Genomic DNA, 23,627 nt, shown 5'->3' with positions numbered 1-23,627 from the left:
GCTAGCTCGGCCTGTAATTAAAATTCCAGTGCTAATCCCAAAGATACTCCATAGGAAAACTTGATTGAAAGCAATCCTCTTGACCATTCTGCTGGAGTCTCCTGTTTTGAGGGCAATCATGTGGCCTAGTTGCCAATTAATTCATGGAAAGAGAGCAAACACTTTAAACAAACAGTGATCAAAGAGCAGCACAATAAGGAAGCAGGTTTGCCAGGAAGGTTTCCAAGCCTCAAAAGCCAGTGCTCTGCACCTTGCCCTGGCTGTTCCAGGCACAACACACTCGAGGCAGGTCCAAGGAAATCGGTTTGTTCTGCACAGCACATCAGCCACTTCACCTGCCTCAGCCTCACCTTCACCATCCCAACTCCACTGCAGGGCTAAAATCCTCAATATTCTTTGAGTCTGGTCTGCCTTATACAGGTGACTTAAATAACGATTTTTTTTTTTCCTTTTTTACATTTTGAAGTTTTTTCCTTGTGCCTCCCACATGATTTAAGCCACACCACTCCTAACAAATCCCATTCTACTCGCTTTCCGTTAACACTACACCAAAACAAACAAGCCAAGTTACCTCTGAGTGGTGTTATCTGAGCCTTGGGGGAGAAGATCCTCCTCCAGAGCTAAGTGGCCACTCTCCAGGGGTTCAGTAGCCCCAGGACTGTGATCCTCTTGAGTGCTTGGGAGGCAAAGAGTGCTCAGTGTTCTCAACACAAACTCCACGCCTCGGAGGTCAGGAATAAAACTTTATTGTTTTCAAATTTCTTATCTGCCTCCAACTAATCAGTTACTTGTCAAAAGATGTTTGGCATAAAGAGGCCAAATTGCTCTTCGGTTTTTGTAACAGTAACGATCTAGAAAGTGGCCGCAGTACAAGTTTTCCCGGAGTCAATCCAGGCACCACAGGGATCCGTGGTAGGAAAGCAGGAGTTCGGTGTGCAAACCAAACAGGAGCTCTCAGCGATCTGATACAAAAGTTGAGAGGGAAAGAGCAGCTCAGGTGGATTTACACAGGAGGAGATACCCTGAAACAGAGCAGGTGATGCCTGTGCTGGTTATTCCCTGGCCTTTCCTTGCCTAAAAGGAAACAGGCTTTAGAGGGACATGTTTTCTAGAAATTGCAATCTGATGAAAAAAGTCCTTTATGTTTCTTTCAGCTCTACACTTTCCCTTTCTCCTGTAAAATTCCCCTGGCATCCAGACACAAAGGGAATTAGCTATAATACCAGAAATTTCCATTTTGTTTCCACGTTGCAAAAATTAAACACAAACAAGAAGTTCCTCCTCCTCCTCGTCGTCTTACCTCTCTCTGAGCACGGAATCCTTCTGTACTTTGAGAACTCACAAATCAAATCAACTTGGAACAGAAAAGGTAAACATTTGTATTAAAATAATGGGAATTGTTAATTACCCCCATTCATCTCACAAGCACCTTGCATGGAAAATTTCCATGGAAAAATTCGACCATTTAAAACAGTTCTTCTGTTTCCGACCCTAATGCCTAAAAATGGAGAAACAACACAAAGTCCAGACAACTGAGTGCAGGAGTTCAGGCAGAACAAGCTGCTGCCTCACCTTCCAGCCACAGGCTGAGTGAAAACCCACACAGTGCTGGTGGAAACTTCCAAATACTTTATTTAGGAACAGTTCTGCCCATGGGCTGTGGGGTTTTTTCCTGTTTAGTTCATCACAATTACGAAATTATCTGCATTTTCAAAGTGCCTGTCACCATGGCACCTGGGTGCTTTATAAAAAAAGCTGTCTGGCACGACAGAGATGATTTATCACTCACAAACCTCCTGGTCTCCTGTTCCTTATCCCTCATTTCAGGCGTAGCTACTGACCAAGGATGAAGAACAAAGCAACAAATGAACTCCAGAAAAAGATCATCTTGTTTTCAGGCAAGGTTTAGATCAGAGACAAAATGAACAATGAGAGACCCAACTTCCCATGAAGAGCAAGTAGCTATTTCCAAAGCCACCCATGAAGCTAGTTTCCCAGGAAAATCCTTGTAGGAATAGGTTCTATACTGTATCAGGTATTTAACAAAAGGTGTGCATGAATAAAGAAGGATGCTATTGGCCCAGAGTACAAATTCACCCACCACAGCTGGGGTAACCATTAACATTTCGTATCTGCCATCCTTATCAATAAGGAAAGAAGCTCTATTTTATCAGTTCTGTTACATTTTTAAAAAATACAGAGACTTCTGGGATTCAAAAGGGAAGGAGAAGTAGCCCCCTTGGCTACTGTTCCATAGCCATCATGTGGGAGCCTCACCTTGCTGGTTTAGTTCTCATGTACTTTTACCTCTGTTTCCCCATCACACCCCAATTTCTAGACCAAAATACCAAATTATAGTGTCAAATAATGGGGCAGAGGGAAGAGTCAAATTATACCTATGCCCTGGTCCATGCTAAGTAGATGTGTACTGGCCCTGAACAGGCCACTGGTCACAGAACTTCTCCAACCAAAATGGAATTTCTCTGTGCTCCAGATTATTTTCAGCTATTTATAGTGTGTGTTTGTTTCTGAATAATTGCTTGTCTTTAATACACTGGGAGAGAATGTGAGTGCACAGACATACACACAGGACACAGGAGAGAAGGTGGTAAAACTTCCCTCTGTTGGTTTCAGGTGCAGGTATTGGTGTCCTAGAACCTCTTGGAGCTTTTCCTTCAATACAGAATAAAACCTCTGTTTCTCTGGGGGTCCTGGTTAACTTTTGAATCCAAAAATGCCCTTTATATATCCTGTGAGGCCACTCTTGGCCTTCTGCTCCACCTTGTCCTCCAGAGGTGGGAAAGCAACATGATTAAGGGCCAGGTCAAAGAACAAGGGTTTGCATGGAATGGGCTGGAATCCTGGTGGGAAGTGCACGAGGTTGACTTGCTTGCTGACAAGAGAAGGATCCAGGCAGAAAGTCTCAAACCGTTCTGAGAGTGGCTGAAAGAGAAGGAGGCAGAAACACAAATTAGACACATCAAAGCTGATGTGTCTAACAAGCAAAGAGGACTGAGCAGCAACTGAGACAGAAGAAGCCAAAGTTCCCTTGTGTGGCATCTTGGGCCCTGTCAAAGGATCTCTGGAAAACCTTCCCACGTGCAGGGAGAAAGCTAAATAAAGAAAAAGGCCACCCTAGAAGCTGCAAGCAGCTGCCCAGCTCCTGGCCAAGGAACCCCACTGTGCCAGGGACCTTCTGCACGTGCAGAAGGAAAACAAGCCTAATAAAATCTCCCAAATAAACCAGTCACGACCAAATCCTGACCAGTGTGACATTTCTTGAGTTGTGAGAGTCACTCAGGTAAACAGGTTAAAAGTGATGTTCTTTAAGAGCACTACTGGAATCTGCCTGAGCTCTCAGCTCTTACCTTGCCATCCTTGACCTGAGATGGAGACTCAGACTCATGAGGATCATTTGCATCTGCAAAATTGAAGAAGAAGTGGTAAGAATAACAGGCTTGACCCCAGTGTAAAGTAGGATTGTCTCAGGAACCAGCTGCCTCTAAGCTCAGCTATGATCCTTGCTCTCTGCAAGACTATTTTCAGTAGAATCAACTTGCTTTCTAGACTAAGAGGAGCACAAACACTCAGCTATGGCCAACACAGCTCTGCAGTGGTGGTGAGCTGCTCCTTCACATTGTCATGGGAATTTCCGAAAAGCAGCAGAGACTTTGAGTTAAGCACAAAGCAGCAGATGATGAGAACAGCCCCGGAGGGTCTGTTAAAGCAATATTAAAGCAATAAGAGACCAGGCAACCCATTCCTTATCCTGGGTTTCCAGCAGCAGGCACAGCAAAAACAGCGGCCCAAGAAATCGCAGAGTTCACTCAGTTCCCAAAAGTTCCACTGACCAGACTGACACTGACAAAGGGCAGAACATCACTGCTCTCCCCAGCACTTCTCAGTAGCTCTCCCACCCAGGCAAAACTGGGATGTGTAAGGACATACTGTGTGCAGCAAAAAAAAAAAATTAAACACTAAACTGTTCTGTGCAGGTTTCTAAAAAGGGTGCACATCCCCATGAAGGGTTTTCACATCCCTGGGCAGGGAGCAAGATGCCAAGTGTGCAGTCACTGCCTGCCTGCATTACACACAGCTAGAGGCAGCTACAACTGGGGGGGAAAATTAGTTTTCCAGAGCCTGCATGAATCAGAGTGAAGTGGAAAAACATTTGGAACTTCAGAAATGAAATAAAAGGAATGAAATAGCTGCAGGGGCATTATTCAAGATACATTAGAGCAGAGCTGTAGTATAGTCTGTAGTATATTACTCACCTAATATAGCTGCTGCTTGCAAGGAGTATTTCTCTGCATTAACTTGAGTGATCAGATCCTGAACATCAGGCAGCTCCTAGGGCATTAAAGAAAATCATTTAAGAGCCTGAAATGTGCCAGTCTAAGAGTCAGAGCAAAGGGAAAACCTGACAAAAACTAATTCCTACTGCTGACAAGCTTTCCCAGAAGGTGAAAAGCTACAGTGTCATGCTTCAGGTACTACAGAAGTTGTATAGGAAAAAATGCACAGGTAAGGAAAAGTGGTAAATTGTTGTGGAGTTGTTACAGGAAGTCTGCCGCTCCTCCAAGGCGAGGGCCTGTTGAAGAGTTCCCACATCACTAGAAAGTCTCTGCTATAATGAGTATTACTCCTCTCCCTACTTAAAGATCAGTCTTGAATTGTAATGGCCTGGCACATAATTAACAATAAATACTGGGACAGAGCTTCTTCATAAACTTCAGCTCCCTTCTACACACAGGACTGGGTTCCTACCTTCAAGCTGTTCCTATGAGCTCCAGCTCCTGACTGAACTTCCCGGGCGTATTTCAGCACCCTCTCATATAACACGAGAGCTTCACTCCACTTCTTTACCAGGACGTAGGACTGGGCAATGAAGAAACACCTGCAGCAGTAAAGAGTGGATTCCTGACATGTTTGTTATCCACACCTTTTGCCAACTCAAAGGACTGGTAACAGGGGATAGATATCCTTAAGTAGCACTGGCCGGTTTCCCCTCAGCATCCAGTCTCCATTTCACAAAAGGGCAGAGGGAACTGCATCAAAGGCCTGTACAGCACATAGAGCTTTGGAGTTACAACCTTTGAGGACGTCATGTGTGCTAAAGAAAACCTGGCTGTTTCTCAGTCACCTGTAAGCTTTGTACACGAGTGTCTTCAATCCAATCTCTTTTTGGAAGTTCTTGTCCTCCTCTAGGCCAGGAAGTTGCGTCAGTTCCACAAGGTTCTGTGCAAAGGAGAGTCAGAATAACAAATGCAGGCACTGTTTTCCTCTGGAATCTGCTGCAGTAGGAGAAAGCTGCCCCTTCTGACAAGTCAACAGTACACTCCCATGGAAATACTTTCCATCCAGTTTTCTAATTATCAGTTTTCTAACCTTGTGAAGGACTCTCATTGAAACTTGTGCAAGTTGCCCTCAGGACAGATTTCCTGACACAAACAGGAATTAGGACAAAGACTCCTTAGATTTCACATGAACTAATTCTTTCATAAGGCATTTCCCTTTCCCATTCACAACTGCTTCAGCCACAGGCTCCCACAGTTAATAGAAAAATGATGGGAGAAACTGAAAAACTGCTTATGAAGAACAAGTATTTTTAGCTGCTACTTTCCCTGGCCAGCAGAAATTAAGGCAGCTCTGAGGGTGCTGCATAAAAGAGTCAGAAAGACTATTTTAAAACTGTGTTAAAGTGCACAACCAAGGACACCCATTCCAGCAGCAAGTTCTGCTCACAACTAGAAGGGGTTTTTTGTGTTTCATGTAAATGTTGAGCATCTCCAAGGTAGGTACTTCAGACTTCACAGGCAGTTCAACTGCACTGCTGTCTATTCCCCATTAGGTTTTTGTGCCAAAGGACAAAGAATTACCTGCAGAATGATGTCGTAGAGGCGGATGAGGTCCTGTGGCCGGGGCGTGCGCTTGCCGTCCTCGTCCGAGCGCTGCTGCTGCAGCAGGGCCTTCTGCAGGGACTTGGCCATGCTCTCGTTGCGCTTGATGGCCGTGGAGAGCTTGATGTAGGTCAGGTAACTACCAAGAAAACAGAGAAAACACCATCAGAGACTTACTCAAACGTTACTCTTTGTTCCGAAAAACGCCTTCCTCCCCCAGTCTGAGCTGGTACTAGTGGGGGAAAAACACAGGGAAGGTCAACTTGAGAGTCCTGAGGGAAATGTTTTCGAAGCTGCACGGATCAGATCCTTATCTGTACAGTCATCCTTCGAGATGAGAGAGGCCCAGAACAAAATCCCCATAAAACAAAAATCAAACAAAAGTAAAATCCTGACATAAGAACACGACTGCTTCACGCCAGCACACAGCAACGTTTGCCTATTACCTGTGTAAGTACTGGATGTTGGACACCTTCCCAGAATCATTTTCCAGAGAGTGCTCTCGCTGTTTCTGTGGACATTGGAGACAAAACACTGCATGATTTACTTAAAACTGGCAGACAAGGGAAGAAAAATACAGAAGCAACTCAAGGTTTGGGTAAACCATAGAAGCTGTAACAGACTTTCAGGCAAAACAGAGAGGGCTTCTACACTGCTACTTCCTCAGTTCAGTTCTGAAGAGAATAAGTTCAAAGGTAACTCTTATGCAGCTCTTTATTAAAGAAACCTCATCCCTTTTTTACTGTTAAGCAAGTTTAACACTAACAAATCAGCCCCAAAGAAATACTGTGTTGTTGGAAACAGAAGCTGATGTTTGCTGCTTACCTGGTCTGGTTTCAATTCTTCCCGGACTGCCTGAATGGCATCTCTGCACTCACTGAGTAAAGACTCAAACAAACGCTCCTTTGTCTCCTCATTTTCTGCCTAAGAGCAAAGGAGATTCAAGACAGCTTAGAAATTAGAAATTTTTGTATGATGCACCAATTAACTGGGGAGAGTAAACAAAGCTTTTCCCAAATTATGGCTTTAACATTCATGGGTATTTAGAACCCCAACCTGTGCCTGTCTGCAACACATTCCTGGGAGCAAACTGCCAGAAACCATGGGGAATGTGGTCAGTGCTGAGGATTCAGCAGCACTGAAGGCCTAGCACACACAGCTCATGGCCTCATCCCTGCAGAAGCTACCTTCCTTCCCAGCAACTCCCTTCCCTTCCTGGATGGCACCTGCACTGCTCCCAGAGCAGCTGAGGCCGGACTGCACTGTGGGAAAGGCCCAGCAACTGAAGAGCTGAGCAGCACCAAACGGGCAAACTACCAATGCAGACGGCTCTTGTTATGCTGATTTAATTTTTCTCATGTGGTAAGAACATGTAGATGATTATCTTTTCTCCACTCCCACTCCAGCAATGCTCACTGTGGCAACAACTTGCTGGTTTGACGCATTTTTTACAGTAACCCTGTATTTTAGCAGCAGGAGTGACCGAGTGCTTTTCTGCTGTCGCCACAGGTTTTGTCAAAAAAGTGAAGCAGCTTTTGGCCTTCTGCCCCAACACCAGAACTTGAAAACAACTTTAAAAAAACAAGTTGAAGCCTGATCTCTGCCTAATTTACTGGCATATCATGTACCTAATTAAACAAGCTCCCAAACTCAACTTCATTTGGTAACCAGGTGGGGACTGCAAGACTTACTGATACAGTAAAACTGCCCAAAAACAAACCTCAACCTTAGTAACTGAAGAAGATTAAAGAGCACCAGCACTGTGTTATACCACTTCCAAGTAACAGCATAAAATGAGCAACAAATTTGTTGCAACAAATTTGCAATTGTCCAAATGAATAAAAAACTGTCTAAAAACAGGCTCACTTGTTTATCTTCCACAGAGCTCTACACTCTGCCTCTCCACTTCCCACATTTGCAAACCCAATAAGGAATGTTATTTTTACTCCCTCACAAACCCTCGGGTATCCTGAGATGAAGGCGGGTTTTTTGGGTTTGGTTTTTTTTGCTTTTAATTTAAGATTTGCTGCAAGAATTTTTTAAGGTGGGACTGACTCCTGAGAATAACCAGAGACGAGTCTGACTGCATTCTCAACCTCACCCAGAGCAGCACAGCAATTTCACTGTACGCACAAAAATGAAAACACAGGGCCAGATCATCAGTCAGGCACAAACAGGGAAAGGGCTGGGCCCTGCCATGAAACAAAGGCTTTCCTTTCGAAGCAAAAACTCCTTGAGCTGATGATTCTATGCATAAATGCACATATGTTCTGATTTGGGAGAGATCAGATCACAAAACTGAGATACAAGTGCTACAGCTGGTGATTCAAGTGCCCTGACAGAACAGCACAGGTTCATCGTAAAGGGCATCACGGGAACTGATCCCACTGAACCCACTTCCAGAAGTGCTCAATCCTCCTTTTAAATTTGTTCTAAACCACTGTGTAACACCTCTGACAGTTATTTTTTGCTGCAGTCCAGAGATGAGCACAGAATCCTTGAGGCAATGCCAGGCAGGAGCACACTTCTGTCATGCTGCCCTGCGGCCTTCTCACTTCTACCTGGTTACAGCCAATGGGCCCTCGAAGTCACACCTTCAAACCCACAAAAGGGCTGCCATAAGCAATTTTGAACTTCAATTTGTATTTCAGTTTGGCTTATTTGTTCTGTTTCTCCCATTACCAATAGGATATTGAAGGCAACGGTGTAACTGTGCTGAGAAAAACTTCCTTTTTATACACAACAGATTGGTTTTACTTCTAATTAAACCTTGCAGAGCACTGATGTTATGTCAGGGTTTTAACTCAGTCAAGATGAGCAGAAAGGTGCCAAAGATCCCAGGAACCACAGTGCATTCAGCTGAAGATGGACTGCCTGTCACAACTACAGAACTGCTTCCAAGTTTTAGCCCTCTGGAAATATAAACAGTGCTGCTGCATGCTCAGCTCTCACCAGAACTACCTGTGATTCTGAACCACAAAACTCCCCTGTTTAGTCACAGCTCCCAAGGAAAACAAAGCAAGATGAAAACCAATTCAGCCCACTGTTCTGCCACTGCTTTAGAGGGCAACTACACTGAAAAAGCCCAACTGCCAGCCTTGCAGGATGGAAATTAAAGGAAGGAACTCTGAGCTGCACTTCCACCTGCTGGCCATGTGTATGTGCTTCCTAAAAGCAAACACATTCAGCACCCTTCAATTCATAATATTTTGACAAGAGTGGGTAACACTCATGATTCCTACCCAGCCACATCCTGTTTATCCTACTCACACTCTCCTTAACACTATCCCCTGTTCCTGCCTTATCCCTTTGTAGGGTTTTCATTTTACCATTTTTATTTATCATCATTATTCTCCTGGTGACAAAAGGGTTTTTTATGCTGCAACAAGCCCATCTTTAGTCCTAATAGTTGTTACTGAAGATCCTTTCACTGCCTTTTCAAACTGCAAGTGGGTATGCAGCCACTGAAAAGCAGGATACACCATCTGGTCACCATTTCCAAAGAAAAAGCCACATGTGAAAAACATGACTACAGTATTAAAAACCTGCACAGTATGTGCCACTACAAGTTCCAGTGAGCTGGACTTCAATGATCCTTGTGGGTCCCTTCCAACTCAGGGTATTCTATGATTCTATGAAGTGTTTCAGAACCACTGTATGTGAGATTGATTTATATCCTCACATTTATTAATCCTCTTCCAGCTTTTGAGGATTTCCCATAAGTCAGTAATAGAATGGAATAAAACTCATAGCACCTGCTTCACCTGGCAAATTGCTTTCTGTTGCTGAAAATAATGTGTTTAGTATGTATCCTTTTTCTTTCAGCTGCCCTGAAATTGGAGCATTTGAGCAAGATGCTTAAAGAAATTAAAACTAATTCAAAATCAGTTGCTCTTAAAAATGCTCTTCACTCCCAAGTGACAAACTAATAATGGCCATCATCCTGCTGCTGAAAGGCAGCACAGTGTTTCAAAGAGCAGGAATACTCAGAACAGATCTCCCAGACTACCACTTAGCACACTGTGAGAGCTATCCCAAATGACACTTCAGCTTTGGGTTACAGTCAGTATTCCCATTTGTACTTTTAGCCTTCCAACCCCACCCTTGAAAAAAATAGATTATTCAAAAGCTTTTAGTCCAGGTATCAGGCACTGCTCTGTAGGAAAGAGGATGGTCAGAAGGCCAGTGCTGGGTTACCTGAGTGATCGCTGCCTCGTTGTCAGCCAGGCCCAGCAGGAAGATCCTCACTTTGTCTATTTTCACTGGAACAGTTCTCCCTCTCCACTCCACCTCGCTCATCGTGGCTGCCTGCTTTGCTCGAGTCTGGGTGATCAGAGCCTGCACAGAACAGACTCACATCATGAGCTTGAACTTAAAGGGATCCAGGACTTCTTAAATTCACGTTACATTTAACTATTTTGAAATCAAAGGGGTTTTTGGCTTCCCACAGAGCCCAGGCTTGCTTGCTCGCTTCTGTTATATTCTGGCTCTTGAATGGTTTGCTGTAGCAATATTCATGCTCAACAGAGCCTCAATGAATGTTTCAAGTTGAAGTGTGCAGATAAGTTACCTCCAGTTTTTCTGCAAGAAGACCTTCAGTGCCACCAGACCTCAGTCTCATCTGCATCAACTCATTCATGGCAGATTGGTCACCTGAGAGAATCCACAAATCCAGATCACATTTACATTCCACCTCAAAAACTATTTTCATGTACAACAGCTAATCAATAGATTTTATACTGGCAGTCTGGGGACAAAGGAGAGAAACTTGCAATTTCACTCTGACTTCATAGGCAAACCACCACAAACTGTTATTTTGTCTTTCTACACAAAACCACAGGTGCTGTTGCAAAATGAGTCTATTTCTCCACTGCTGAACTGTCCCAGAAGGCGTTCAGAATTTGCCCAAAATATTACAGCTTTGCTGCAATGTCACTTAGAGCAGCATTTAACTAAATCACCATCCCTTTCATGTGAGCAAGCCTTGCTCTTTGCTGGAGATCAGGCACCCCCTTCCCTTACCAATGTTATAGGCACAGTATCGGATGTTGGGCGAGATCTCTTCCACACGCTGGTTATACAGCACAGCTTGTTCTTCTGTGAAAGCATTGGCCAGTTTTTCATAAATGGTCCTACAGCAAAGAACAAATATTAACGCTGCAGTATGTGCCCTCTGTGGGTGTTATCCCAAGGGAGGAGTTTGTGTCTCTACTCTGGAGGATGCTGTTTCTTCATAGCACCTCCTGGTTAAGTGCACAGTTAACTAAACAACTCAGAGTTGCTGTACATACTGTACATACACTTAGCCCACTGGTTCAATGCTATTTACTAAACGAAGCTGGTGAAGTGGGGGAACTCACTTGCATTTGTTGAAAGCCTCCATTGCTGCCTTCCACTCCTGGTGCTCGAAGCGAAGCATCCCGGTGAGGTAAGCCATGTACGCCTGCAGACAGAGCAGGGGTAAGGGAATTCACCCAAGATCCACGGCCTGATTACTACAACCTTTAATACAAAGCTGCTGCGACACCTGCAGTGAGTGACTGAGCCCTGCCCTTTTTGTTTGGTCTTCCCACAGAAGGCAACTGATCTGGATGACAGGTTACCACCTACCTACCTTTTCTTCTTTACCTGAGACATTTCTAAGTTTCAGTTTTCTAAGTTTTTTCACTGCTACATTTCTAAGGAATCAAAGAATCATGGAATGGAATCACAGAATTGATTGCTGGAAGAGACCCTAAAGATCATCTAGCTCCAAGCCCCCTGCCATGGACAGGGACACCTTCCACTAGACAGGGCTGCTCAGAGATTAAAGCAAAGATATTTCTTGCTTGTTATGCAGTCAACATGGCCCACTGATGCTACAAAACATTTTTTTCCAGCAATATGCTATAAAATGGAAGTTTAAGTAACTGAGCATGGTACTAAATCCCCTTGTTCAAAGAGACTGGTGTCACAACACAGTTGCTTTCTAATTTCCAGGAACTGAAGCTCCAGATCTTGTGTTCTAGGTGGCTATCTCAGGGCATGTAACAAAGATAACTCAACAGATAAGCACAGTTTCTTGGGCTGTGTTGCATCACCTTAAGTCTCCCTCAACCATTTTTACTTTTTTTGAGTATCCATTGCTAGACAGTTCTTATCTCTTCACCCCAAATCCAAAGGTTGCTGTACAACAAGAGCAAAGTACCAGTGATTACCTGTGCTTCCAGCTTTGTCTTGGCATCCACCCTGTTGCTCTCACAGAGCCTCTCCAGCTCCTCGGCGTGTTTCACAGCTTTGCGCAGCCGCGACAGCAGGTGGAAGCGTTTGCGGGGCTCCGTGTTGGCCTCCTGCTTCAGCTGCATGGCATAGCTCCAGGCCCTCTCTGCATCCATCAGGATCAACAGCAAATACCTGCAGGGCACAGGGGGATTAATGAGGAAATAATGGCATCCAAACGAGAATTACATCACCATCAGTTCTTCGCCAGGGGATCTGCAAAGCTCGGTAACGGAAGTTCAGCTTGATCGTGTTTCGCGCTTGATCAGCTTGAATGTTTCTTAACATTCTAAGCACACAAAGTCATATAATTCCTAACTGCTTTCTGCTGTGTTTCTCACTCAGAAATGCAATTATCCCACTGAGGAAGAGAATTTGCAACTATTCTATAGCACCCCAGACATTGAAAAGACAAAGAATTTATCATTTTTGGTCGTTCTTCGAATGGGTTCAGTATGTTCTTAACAACTCAGGTGAATGCAGCACAATGTGTTCTTTTCCCACAGAAAAAGAGACAGCAGATGTTTCAAGTGTTCCTTTTCATTCCTGACATAAAAAGATGGGAAATGAGCCCAAAACCCTGGCTTTTATCTTTTATTAATATCAACAACACACACCTCTGAAAAGAAATGTTTCTCAGCATATTGTATAGAATTCTTCCACCACATCCACATGAAAAGAAATTATTGAAGTGAAACTCTTCACTGAGTGTTCAATTCCATGCTGTACCTGTTGTCTGAGAGAATCTCCTCAGTTACTTTCTTCCCAGTGAACTTGTGCCTGTTGCCCATCTTGAAGTTGAGAGTTTTCCGGAGCCTCCGTAGCCTGCGGGAGCAATAACCCCTAAAAAAAAAAGACAACCACGGTCAGTTTGGCCAAAGAACAACTTTCCTTCTGCTTACTGCTCTATCCAAACAGGGAAAAAAGGACTAAAGGCTGTGCCAGGCCATGTTTAACAACTAAGAACTCCGTGTCTGACATATGGTAAGAGGTAGCTCAGACACTGCCTGTAAAACAGCAATTAATAGAAAATAAGAAAGGTAAGAAGACATATAATAATCCCTGATCTTGAAAAACCAGAATGATGTTCTCATTACAGATTGGTTTATGTGTGTTTATTGAATACTGACATCACACAGGTGTTAACAAACAAGCTCTTCAGGGCAATGGAGAAAAAAGAGCCTGTGTGAACCCTCCTAAATGGCACAGCCACAGAATGTTGCAGCGAACAGAGATCAGCACACATAGACCAGCTCACATGGAACAAACTGCCAGGGGTATTTACTTGGCAGATGGGTTTTGTTGCCTGCTACAAAGGGTGTACTTTTTAAATTAAGAGAAGCCAAGCCACAGGAGGAAATCCCAGTACTAACCTGTACCTCTGGAAGTCCCCATGTCTCAAACCGTGCTGCTGCTGTGACTCCTTCACGATTTGCAGGACTGCGACTCATGTTAAGGCACATGGACAGCACAGTTTGTCACCAGCTCCTTGTTCCACCCCAAAATAACGGAAGGGAACTCTATAGGTCCCGTTAAACAAATGTGCTGTGAACAGAGGGGCACCCCAAAACCTCCTAAAAACACACAGCTGAGGGAACTGATGGTTCTAAAGCACCTCATGACTTCGCTGCTCACTTCAGAGCTCACGAACATCAGCAAGGCCAGGACTCCGACAAACCTCAAGCACCTTCTCCTACAGACATCCACGGGAGTGTTGCTTCACTGGAGCTCATTTTGGGATAAGCTGTGCCAACAGACACATCCAGGCTCATACAACTGACTGCCTCAGCCTGGCTACACAGCCTCCCCAGCCATGCTTGTGATATGGTTTTGTTGGCAAAACTGAGGGAGAGGGAAGCTTTCCTGCCCTTAAACCTTCCATCTCCCAAAAGAACACAAACACCCTGAACAGAATCACTGCTGCCTTCCCCACACAGCTTCCACAAACAAAAAGCTTTCTGAACACAGGACCTCCTCAAAAGAACTCAAGGGCTGATTTTCTGCTCAGTTTTTCACCATATTTCTAGTCTTGCTGCACGACTGTAACAAACGTCTGTGACAGAATGCACTGCCCTGTGACCTGGGATACCATCACTCCATCATTCCCATCCAGTCTCTGCACTCTTCAGTGTATTTGCCAATTTCTGTGCATCCTGTGGTTCCTTTATTGCCTAACTGACACTACCAAGTAAATAATACACCATATTCTGGTAAATCTGCTGACGCTTTTCACACCATTCACAAAGCAGATTATTTTGTGAAATACAATCTCCACCACAAACAGGAAATCTCTGTGCTATATATATTTATGTCCTAAAATTTCCCTTTTAAGCTTTATCAAGAAGCCTTTAAAAAACACCCAAACCCCAAAACTGGCCTGTACAACAACCCCTTGAAAAGAAACACTAATACTATACCTAAAGAAACCATCAGACGTTTAAAGTTTAAAATGTCAATGTCTATCAAAATGTTTTCTTGTAACTACACCTAAAATTAAGTCTCTCAAGTATTAAGAAACCCACACCAATAGTTACTACACTGAGTTATTTCGTATTTGTGGAACGAACAATTCAAACTGTAATGTCTCAACACAGCCCTCCTCGTCCTTGCTGTCTACCCAAGATTTTTTTTAGACTTTCTTTTATCCTGCGCAGTTACTTCCTGAATTCATATGCCCTGTATTATGTACTTTTTCACTGATTTAGATATTCCCAACATTAGCAGGGCAATTGCCATGTCTGCATCTTACTCCACAGTTACGGACCACACATCACCTGCCATATGCCACGTGGAAAACTGCAACCTCATTTCACCTGGGTTTTCCTCTGACCCAGAAGAAAAATAAACCCCAGCTCTCCCACAGCTGTGCAGCTGGACTAGTTTCACATCAAAGTTTCACAAAACCTCCACGAGCTTTACAGGCCACATCAGAATTTGGAAGCACTAAACCCGCAAGAGGCGGTTTGCCACCTCAGCGCACCTGTTAAGATTTTTTTTATCCATTACTGCTTCAAGCTTTAATATTACAACCAGCAGCTCAGAGGTGACCTGCTCCTATCTAAAGCACACAACCCAGCACAGAGCTCCGCCGTGGGGGCTGGCTCCAGCTGCCACGCGGTTCGGAAGGAGAAGCCGCACAGGCAGAGCACAAATCCACACCTCAGGAATGCCGGGCTGGGCCGTTTTACACAAACCAACCCCTCACGCCCGGCCGGGCCAGCACCGCCCGCTCCTCCGCGGTGCCCCCGCATGGGGCCCGACCCGCGGAGTCCCCTCCGCCCCCCGTCCGTCCCCGCGGGGCCGCGTCCTCCGGGCCCCGCGATCCCCGCGCTGCCGCCACGTCCCCCCGCCGCCCACGGGGCCGGGCCTGCCACGTTCCCCCCCGCCCTCCGCCGCGACGCAGGATGCTCTCCAAGCCCAGGCTGTCGCCGAGGCCGCCGGGCTGCGGCGCGGCGGGCCGCTCGTTCTCCTTGTTGTCTTTGCTGTCCCTGCCGTCCCGGTTCTCCTCTGCCCCTGCCCCGCGGCCACCACCGCCGCCGCCCTGACGCTCCGCCGCCATCTTGCGCCAGCGCCGCGGTGCATCACGGGCCGGGCAGCGGCGCGAGGGGCCGGCGCGGGGGCCGCCGGGAACGGGGAGGACCGGCCGGGGGGATCCAGGGAGGGGATCGGGGGGTTCGGGGATGCTCCCGGCGCTGGGGCTCACCCTGCGTTTGGTACATCCACCCCCGGCCCTCCTGCCCTTGTCCCGCTCAGTCACACCCAGTCTGAGCCCCCCAGCCCAGTCAGACTCCTCTACCCCAGGGTCACCCCCACCAGGGGTGACCCCAAATTAGCCCCCAGGGTCACATCCTTAACCCTGTCCCACTCACACACTCTGGTACTGACCCCCAAATCAGCCCCCAGGGTCACCCCCCCAACCCTGTCCCACTCACACACCCTGGTACTGACCCCCAAATCAGCCCCCAGGGTCACATTCTTAACCCTGTCCCACTCACACGCCATGGCACTGACCCCCAAATTGGCCCCCAGGGTCACCCCCAAACCCTGTCCCACTCACCCACCCCAGGGCTGACCCCCAAATTGGCCCCCAGGGTCACCCCCCAACCCTGTCCCACCCACCCCAAAGAAGATCCACATCAGCCCGCAAAATCTCCCCCCTCCCACTGCCTTTGCCCCCCTTGGGCTGTGTACCTAGTTAAAGAGACCAAAGCCCCAAACACACACAAATCCAGCAGCACTTCCCTGGAGCTATTTAAAGGTATCAAAATGGATTTACGCCTGCTACCTGAGGGAAGCACTTAAACCCAGGTCCTCTTGCACATGGGTTTTAAATATTTGAACCAAGCTTGGAGATACCTCATTAGGGACAAAACCCAAACTGTTTTGAGTACCTGATCCTAAATATTTACACAAACATAGTGGTTATAATAGTGAGTGGTACAAGCTGCTCCCAGAGCTGCTCCCACCAGGCCCAGGCCTATCTTTGCCAGCCTGGGCTCTACCTGCCTGGCTGCTCTTTGCTGCTGCCACACTACAGCGAGCAGCAATTTTGGCTCCTCTCTGCTTCCAAGAGCTCAGCTGTGATCTCTTGTTCCTGGTTCCAAAGTTCTCCTTTCTTCTCATGGAAAGGAAACTCAAAGGGAAAAAATAAAACAAAAAATCAACCGTGTCCTCAAGCTGCAGCTTTCTGTGGCAAATCTCTTAAGCTGTGTCTGTCTGCTCCAGGTTCCCAACACATCTCATCTCTCAGGAATCCATTCCCTCTCTAAACCAAACTGTGCTCCAGGATGATGCTGAACTAAGCAGACATGGCAATTAAAGCCTGTTTTATGAACAACTGCTCCTCTCTGTGGTTCAGACTGATAAAGGCAGTACCCACCTTCAGGTGCCCCACATGCATCTCACCCCCCAAGGGACCCACTCCAATGCCAGAGCAGCCATCAGGTGTGGCACGGGCACGTCTCTTCCCCATACACTGACACAAAACTTTGCTGCTCCTCTGGAGTCTGTAAATGGAAGGATAAAGCTGCCAACCACTGGCTCGATGTGTAGATTCCTGCTGCAGGGCAGAGGGAGAGGAGGACCACACAAACCTGCAGCACTGTCTCGAGCAGAGCCTTGGTGAGAGCCTTGCAGCGGGGCTGAGCTGCCTTTGGTGTCGCAGGGATAAATCCAGTGAGGGTTACCAGCTCCAAACACTCACACCATGCACAGACCCTCCCAGTGCCGCCTGCACCTGCAGTCTGGGAGGGCTGGTAGCCTTATAATGTGACTTTTCCTTTTGGGGATTTGGAGGCCAGATCCCCATCCTGCTGCACCCCTGCCCAAATAACCCATCTGTGTCTCAGGCCAAGAACTTATTTTGCAGTTTTTGGATGAGGGATTCTGCTACTAATCTTTGTGTACAGCGCTGCAGGTTGTGAGCTGTGCTGGTGTTCAGGAAGAAACTGGGTGTTTTCCTTTGTTGTTTTTTTTTAATAATCTCACCCTGCAGCACGAGGGTGGACCTGGCCTATCTGAGAGCTGACCACAGCTCAAGGGAGACCAAAGACACTACCAGTGTCATCACCCAAATGCCAGTGCCCTGCGGTGGGTACCTGAGGACACAGGGCAGATCCCATGGGGTGAAACCTCCCTGGAACTGGGAGGGGCAATTTCCCAAGGGTAAAAACTCCCTGGGGCTGGGCTTTCCCCACGAGCTGGCCCTGCAACCTCCATGGTCATGGCTGGGGATGTGGCTCAGCCCTTGTTGAGGCCAGGAGTGATTCCCTGAGGGGAATGTGGCCAGTCTGGGATCAGAAGAGGGAGGCAGAGCTACAGTCTGTGTCTCAGCACCTCCTTGAACCCTGTGGGATGGCCAGTTCTCCGCTGTGCTGCTCCTAATTGCCTGCAAGATAAATGTCAGGAGCATCTCATCCTCACACCAAAGGGGTCTATCCACTTTCCCATATACCTTGTCCAAACAGGAGCTGACTTTGTGGGGCTTCTTGTGGGCTGCTGAGGGTGAAAAGGGCTCTGTACCCTGTACTGGCTATGTCACAGGGCTGTGAGTGTCCCCAGAGCTCCCAGCACTGCCAGCAGGCTCAGCTCTGAACGTCCGTGAAGAGAACTGGGAAGCTGTGGAGTGGGTCAGATACAGGAGTAATTGATGCATTAAATATTTCTCTCTCTCCATAGGAACAAAGCAAAGCAGCCTGGGGGCCACATGAAGAGTCCTTGAAGAGCTGATTGCACCGGCCAGTCCCAAGACTTCCATCTGTAAAGGCTCTGAGCAATTTTTGCAGGAAAAGAAGACAAGACTTGACAAAAATCTGTTCTCGCTGCAGTGAATCACCCTGACGCCCCAGCCCTGGGGAGAAACGTGGTTTCTCCTGCAAACCTGGGCTCACCTCGGGTGCTTTGGTGCAAGGATTTAGCTGCATGCTGGACACATTTGCAGTCGGAGAGGAACCTCCATTCCTAAAAAAAACAGCCCTGCAGCCCCTGGGGTTGAACAAGCCCTCTCCCAGTGACTGCTGCATGGGGAAGCAATAAGGAAAAACCTCCAGACTTTGGGTGCCAGCTCCCTTTGGGGCACCCAGCCCCGGCCCGGGGTGTAACATCACTAACAGATATTTACCTCGCACTGGGGCAAAGCGCCCCCGCCCCGAGCCCCTGTGTCCGGGAGGGCTCCCTACGGGCAGCGGGAGGGCCCGGGATCCCCTCCCCGGGCTCGGGGCGCGATGTGCGGGGCCGGGCGGGAGCGGCCGCCCCGGAGCCGCCCCGGGGCCCCCCCGCTCCGGCGGCGCACGGAGAGCGCTGGATCCGCACCGCCGGAGCCGCACCGAGCGGCCGCGGGCTCCCGTCGATCCCGGAGGAGGTGAAGGGCGCCCGGCTCCCCCCTGCATCCCCCCGCTCCGACTCTCCCTGCACCCCTTTTCCCGGGCATCTCCCGTGCACTCTCCGTGCGCCCCTTTTCCCCTTCACCCCTTCCCTGCGCGTTCGCGGTGAGCTCCTCGCTGACCTCTCCGTCCACCCCCTTCTCCTTTGCATCCCTTCTGTGCTCCCCACCGCACTCTGCCTGCACCCCCTTTCCCCGTGCATCCCTTCTGTGCTCTCCAGCGTGCTCTCCCTGCACCCCCTTCCCCGTGGAATCCCTGCCGACCTCTCCCTGCACCCCCTTTTCCTTTGCATCCCTGCTGCACTCCCCACGGCACTCCCTGCACCCCCTTTGCCCCTATATCCCTTCTGCACTCCCCAGGTGCTCTCTGTACACCCCTTTTCCCGTGTAGTCCCTGATCCACCCCTCACTGACCTCTCCGTGCACCCCTTTCCCCTGCACTCCCGCAGCCTCTCTGCCTGCCCGGTGCCTTCTGCACGCGTTCTCCCCCCATCCATCTCCTCTCCGTGCACTCCCGGCCATGAACAGCTCCACGGCAGGCTCTGAGGGGGACTGGCATCCCGAGTCCGTGATCATCCCCCTGGTGTACCTCGTCATCTTCCTCGTGGGCACGGTGGGCAACAGCCTGGTCCTGGCCGTGCTGCTGCGCAACGAGCAGGTGAAGAACACCACCAACCTCTTCATCCTCAACCTGGGGGTGGCCGACCTCTGCTTCATCCTCTTCTGCGTCCCCTTCCAAGCCACCATCTACACCCTGGAAGGGTGGGTGTTTGGGCCCTTCATGTGCAAGGCTGTCCACTTCTTCATCTACCTCACCATGTACGCCAGCAGCTTCACCCTGGCCACCGTCTCCCTCGACAGGTAGGAGAAAGGGAATGGGGGGGGCTCCCTGCACCTTGAGGGTCCCCTTTCTCTGGATCCCCCCTAGGCAGAGAGGAGACAGAAACCCCTGGAGTTATACCCTGATTGCTGCCATCTCCCAGGGCTCCTAGAGGAATCCAGGAGCATTTCCCAGTTGATGTGTACAAGGAAATAAAACCACCAAGGAGGGGGTCTACCAGAGGGTTGGGACTGCGACCCCTGTCCTCAGTGCCTAGCTGGAGGAAGATTTCAGACCCCAAAGCTGTAGGACTGGGCTCTGGCAGTTGAAATGGAAATGGAAAACCCGAGAAAAACAAAGCTCAGTCCCTGTGCAGTTGTGGCTCTCCCTGGGATGCATGGAGAGAGCCCTGACCCTCCCAATAGCCCCCGGCAAAGCAGACAAACCTCGAGGAGAAAAAGCCACTGGGATATTTGAACTGAGACACTGATCTTCCCACCCTCCCCTTTCATTAGCAAAAAGCCCCTTTTTGTCCCAGTGCTGTCCCCTTGCTCCAGTGGTTGTCCCTTTTCCAGGGTAGTTTTTAGCAAGGAAGGCTGTTGTTCCTGCCTGAGCTTTACCTCATGCTCACTCTGCAAGGGCAGATGAGTTATGAACCTGCAGTGAGTGAGAGGCAGGGAGCTCCTGGTGCTGCTCTGCTCTGTGCCTGAAACCTGCAAGATGGGATGTGGACAGTCCATGGGAAGAGCCATGGCAGCCCCAGAGCTGGGCTGGATGTGTCCTGCCATCCCAGCAGGTGCTGGGACAGCATCCCCAGGAGCTAAAACATGGCCAGGGGCTGCCTCTCCTTCCATGTCCCACTGAGCTGGAGGAACAGAGGTGCCAAGCTAGGGAGGTAGCACAGGCCCCCAGTTCTGGGTGTAATTAGGGAACCAGCTAATTACAGAACTGAAGAGGGGTGATGTGCTTTCATGTGTGCCAGTGTGAGGAATGCTGTGTCTGGGGATCCTGGGGACTTGCTCCTGCCTTTGTATCCACACTGCTGCTATCATTTGTGCTCTGCCAGGCAGAGTGATGATCAAGTGAGGATCTGCTGGATTAGGGAGAGGGATAGAAGGGAGCCATACCCCTTGTCTCCACAAGTACTGCTGGGAGCAGAAAAGGTGACGGGACAGGGTTGGGTGAGGATCTTCCTCACTCTGTGCTGTGCAGGGACCCTGCGAAGCACCAGGGAATCAGTTGTGTAACTAATTGCCCTGGAAAGCTCAAATCCATCCCTTGTGCCCTTCCTCCAATCTACTCCCAGAGATGCTCTCTCTGTGTCCTCCCCAGGACTGCAGCTGTGTCCCTCTCCCTTTCCCACACAGGTATTTGGCCATACGATACCCCCTGCACTCGAGGGAGCTGAGGACACCCCGGAATGCCCTCATGGCCATCGGCCTCATCTGGGGGCTTTCCTTCATCTTCTCGGGCCCTTACCTCAGCTACTACCAGGAATTCCAGCTGGCCAACCTGACCGTGTGCCACCCCATCTGGGAGGTCTCCCAGCGCAAGGTCATGGACATCTGCACCTTCGTCTTCAGCTACATCATCCCGGTGCTGATCCTGAGCCTCACGTACGTGCGGACTATTCGCTACCTGTGGAAGTCCGTGGACCCTCTCCAAGACATGTCCGAGTCCAAAAAGGCCAAGCGGAAGGTCACCAGGATGATCATCATTGTGGCCGTGCTGTTCTGCCTCTGTTGGCTGCCCCACCACCTGGTCATCCTCTGCGTCTGGTTCGGGTACTTCCCCCTCAACCACTCCACGTACGTGCTCCGCATCCTGTCGCACGTCATCTCCTACGCCAACTCCTGCGTCAATCCCATCGTCTATGCCCTGGTCTCCAAACACTTCCGCAAGGGCTTCAAGAAGATCTTCAGCTGCCTCCTGCACAAGAAGGCAGCCCACAGGGTGCACGTGGCCCAGGTGACCAACACTGTCAGCACGCTGGAGGCAGAGCTCAGCGAGGTGACCCAGCTCAGCGAGGCCCTGCCCGGCCGCTCCGCTGCACGCTGCAGGGTCCCAGCCCAGCCCTGGGGGGAGGTGGAGCTGGTGGGACAGCAGCACAAAGCAGATGGCTCCTTCGTCACCTTCAGTGTCAGCTAGCAGAGCTTCTTCCCACCCCACGGCTTTGCAGGCTCCTGCAGCATGGTAGGCCTGGGGACAGGCTACGTTTTGGGTTGAAATGTGGCCGGTCGGACTCTTTTCATTCAAGTGCACCCAGATGTCATAACAGTGATGATGCTGCTGATACCAACTCAGCCAAGCAGCTGACCAAGGATCCAAGGTCAGGATTTGCTTCCACCAAGGACCTGCTGAGAGTAGAGATCAACCCCCCCAAATCCACTCTGGTGTAATCACCTGTTCCTCTGTCACGGACAGACTTATGCTCTGTTGCAACTACACCTGGAGGTTGTTGAAAGCTCTGGTCCCTCCAACCAACACAGCATCTGGCTGGAGTTAGTGGGGTGCTCTTTTAGGGATATTTGGGAAGTCTTGGTTTGTTTGTGACCTGGTACAGGAGCTGCATCCCAGGACAGCTCTGGACACAGCTGTGTGGGCACAAACCCAGCTCAGGAAAATCCAGGAGAGAAGCATAGAAGGTCACCAAGGACCAGAAGGGAGGGAGGCTGTTTGCTGAGGGAGCACAGCCATGGCCCTGCAGGAGGGGAACCTGAGTGGGACAGGACCACACTGGGGGAAGATTTGAATGCCTTGGACAGCTCGGGTACGGCTCAGCCTCTCATCAAAGTGAGGTGATTGTGGAGAAGAGCAAAGCAGAGCAGCAGCACTGCTTCCCTGGAGCCACGGTGTGGGACTGGACAGCCAGGGCTGTGTGAGAGCTGGGGGTCATCCCCAGTCAGTCAGGAAAGCCTTAATAAAGCCTCTTCATCTCACCTCCTGTGTTCAGCTCCCTTGAGACACCCCACAGCTGCAGGGGAAGAGAGGAGGGTGGCTGGAGGGGTGGTGGGACCCGCTGGATGGAGGGAAACTGAGGGTGGAAGGGGTGGAGGATGTGGATTATGTCCAAGCACATCCATGGAGGGGGGTCACTGTGGCACAGGAATGTCACTGCACCCTCTTCATACAGCTGTACCTGCCCATGAGAGGCTGGTGTGACTCACAACCTCCTGCTCATTACACTGCAAAGGCTCTGTGAGAGCAGAGCCCTGTGACCACCAGCAGCTGAGGGCCTTAAATGAAAGCCCTCATTTCTGTACCACAAGAGCATCACTGGAATAGGATCAATTAACTCTTTTGAAAACCCTGTGGCAGAGCACAGCCAGAGGTGGCAGTGAAAGTGCACAGGAGCTGGGATGAGCTGTCTGTACAGATTTCCCTCTTGTGAATCTCTAAGGCAGAACTCTCCAGGACTGGGCTGCATTGCAGGAGGCTATTTCTGTCCAGGACCCTGGTTCTCCCTGGCTGTCTGGTCAGGACACAGCCCTCCTTCACCCCTCCCCAATGCTTGGCCTTTCTTCCTGAGAAGCTTTTGGCTGTAAATAATTTCTTTTCCCCTGCTGAGTGTTATTATAACCAGATCTTCCTGCCCCAATGCATAGGGCCATAAATCAGCCACTGCCTCATATCAATAACTGTGATATTTAGTCTCAGCTTGCTTGCAGCATAAGTCACAGAGAGCAGCATATAAACAGCTCCATTAATTATATCTGGATTTATCTCCCTGCTCAACCCTTTACAGCCAGGGAAAACACTGGATCAGCTG

At 49.0% G+C, this 23,627-nt stretch overlaps 2 protein-coding genes across 2 annotated transcripts; one reads left to right on the top strand and one right to left on the bottom strand.

The window, feature by feature from the left end:
- Positions 1–730: 730 nt before the first annotated feature.
- SRP68 (signal recognition particle 68) lies at positions 731–15,737 on the bottom strand. The gene is made up of 16 exons (XM_032706805.1): positions 15,567–15,737; positions 13,532–13,598; positions 12,888–13,001; positions 12,098–12,293; positions 11,261–11,343; positions 10,923–11,032; positions 10,471–10,553; positions 10,098–10,238; positions 6,726–6,824; positions 6,347–6,411; positions 5,880–6,039; positions 5,144–5,238; positions 4,768–4,897; positions 4,275–4,350; positions 3,369–3,421; positions 731–2,943 (listed from the first exon to the last, which is right to left on the bottom strand). The coding sequence occupies exons 1-16, from the start codon at positions 15,715–15,717 to the stop codon at positions 2,716–2,718; spliced, it is 1,851 nt and encodes a 616-aa protein (XP_032562696.1). The 5' UTR covers positions 15,718–15,737; the 3' UTR covers positions 731–2,715.
- A 3,806-nt stretch (positions 15,738–19,543) lies between these two features.
- On the top strand, positions 19,544–22,762 carry GALR2 (galanin receptor 2). The gene is made up of 2 exons (XM_032706602.1): positions 19,544–19,899; positions 21,226–22,762. The coding sequence occupies exons 1-2, from the start codon at positions 19,559–19,561 to the stop codon at positions 22,004–22,006; spliced, it is 1,122 nt and encodes a 373-aa protein (XP_032562493.1). The 5' UTR covers positions 19,544–19,558; the 3' UTR covers positions 22,007–22,762.
- The last annotated feature ends 865 nt before the right edge of the window (positions 22,763–23,627 follow it).

The sequence above is a fragment of the Chiroxiphia lanceolata genome, chromosome 19 (genome assembly GCF_009829145.1).
Source record: "Chiroxiphia lanceolata isolate bChiLan1 chromosome 19, bChiLan1.pri, whole genome shotgun sequence".
Taxonomy (NCBI): Eukaryota; Metazoa; Chordata; class Aves; order Passeriformes; family Pipridae; genus Chiroxiphia; species Chiroxiphia lanceolata.
The sequence above is the reverse complement of the archived record's forward strand: the minus strand, read 5'-3'. Positions and strand labels throughout refer to the sequence as shown.

Excerpts from the sequence above, each read along its gene's own strand:
- GALR2 (XM_032706602.1), top strand. The coding sequence starts at position 19,559 with ATGAACAGCTCCACGGCAGGCTCTGAGGGGGACTGGCATCCCGAGTCC. Across the intron at positions 19,900-21,225 it reads GCCACCGTCTCCCTCGACAG|GTATTTGGCCATACGATACC; the intron begins GTAGGAGAAAGG and ends TTTCCCACACAG.
- SRP68 (XM_032706805.1), bottom strand. The coding sequence starts at position 15,717 with ATGGCGGCGGAGCGTCAGGGCGGCGGCGGTGGTGGCCGCGGGGCAGGG. Across the intron at positions 11,344-12,097 it reads AGACAAAGCTGGAAGCACAG|GCGTACATGGCTTACCTCAC; the intron begins GTAATCACTGGT and ends CTCTGTCTGCAG. Across the intron at positions 4,898-5,143 it reads CTCGTGTACAAAGCTTACAG|GTGTTTCTTCATTGCCCAGT; the intron begins GTGACTGAGAAA and ends TTACTGCTGCAG.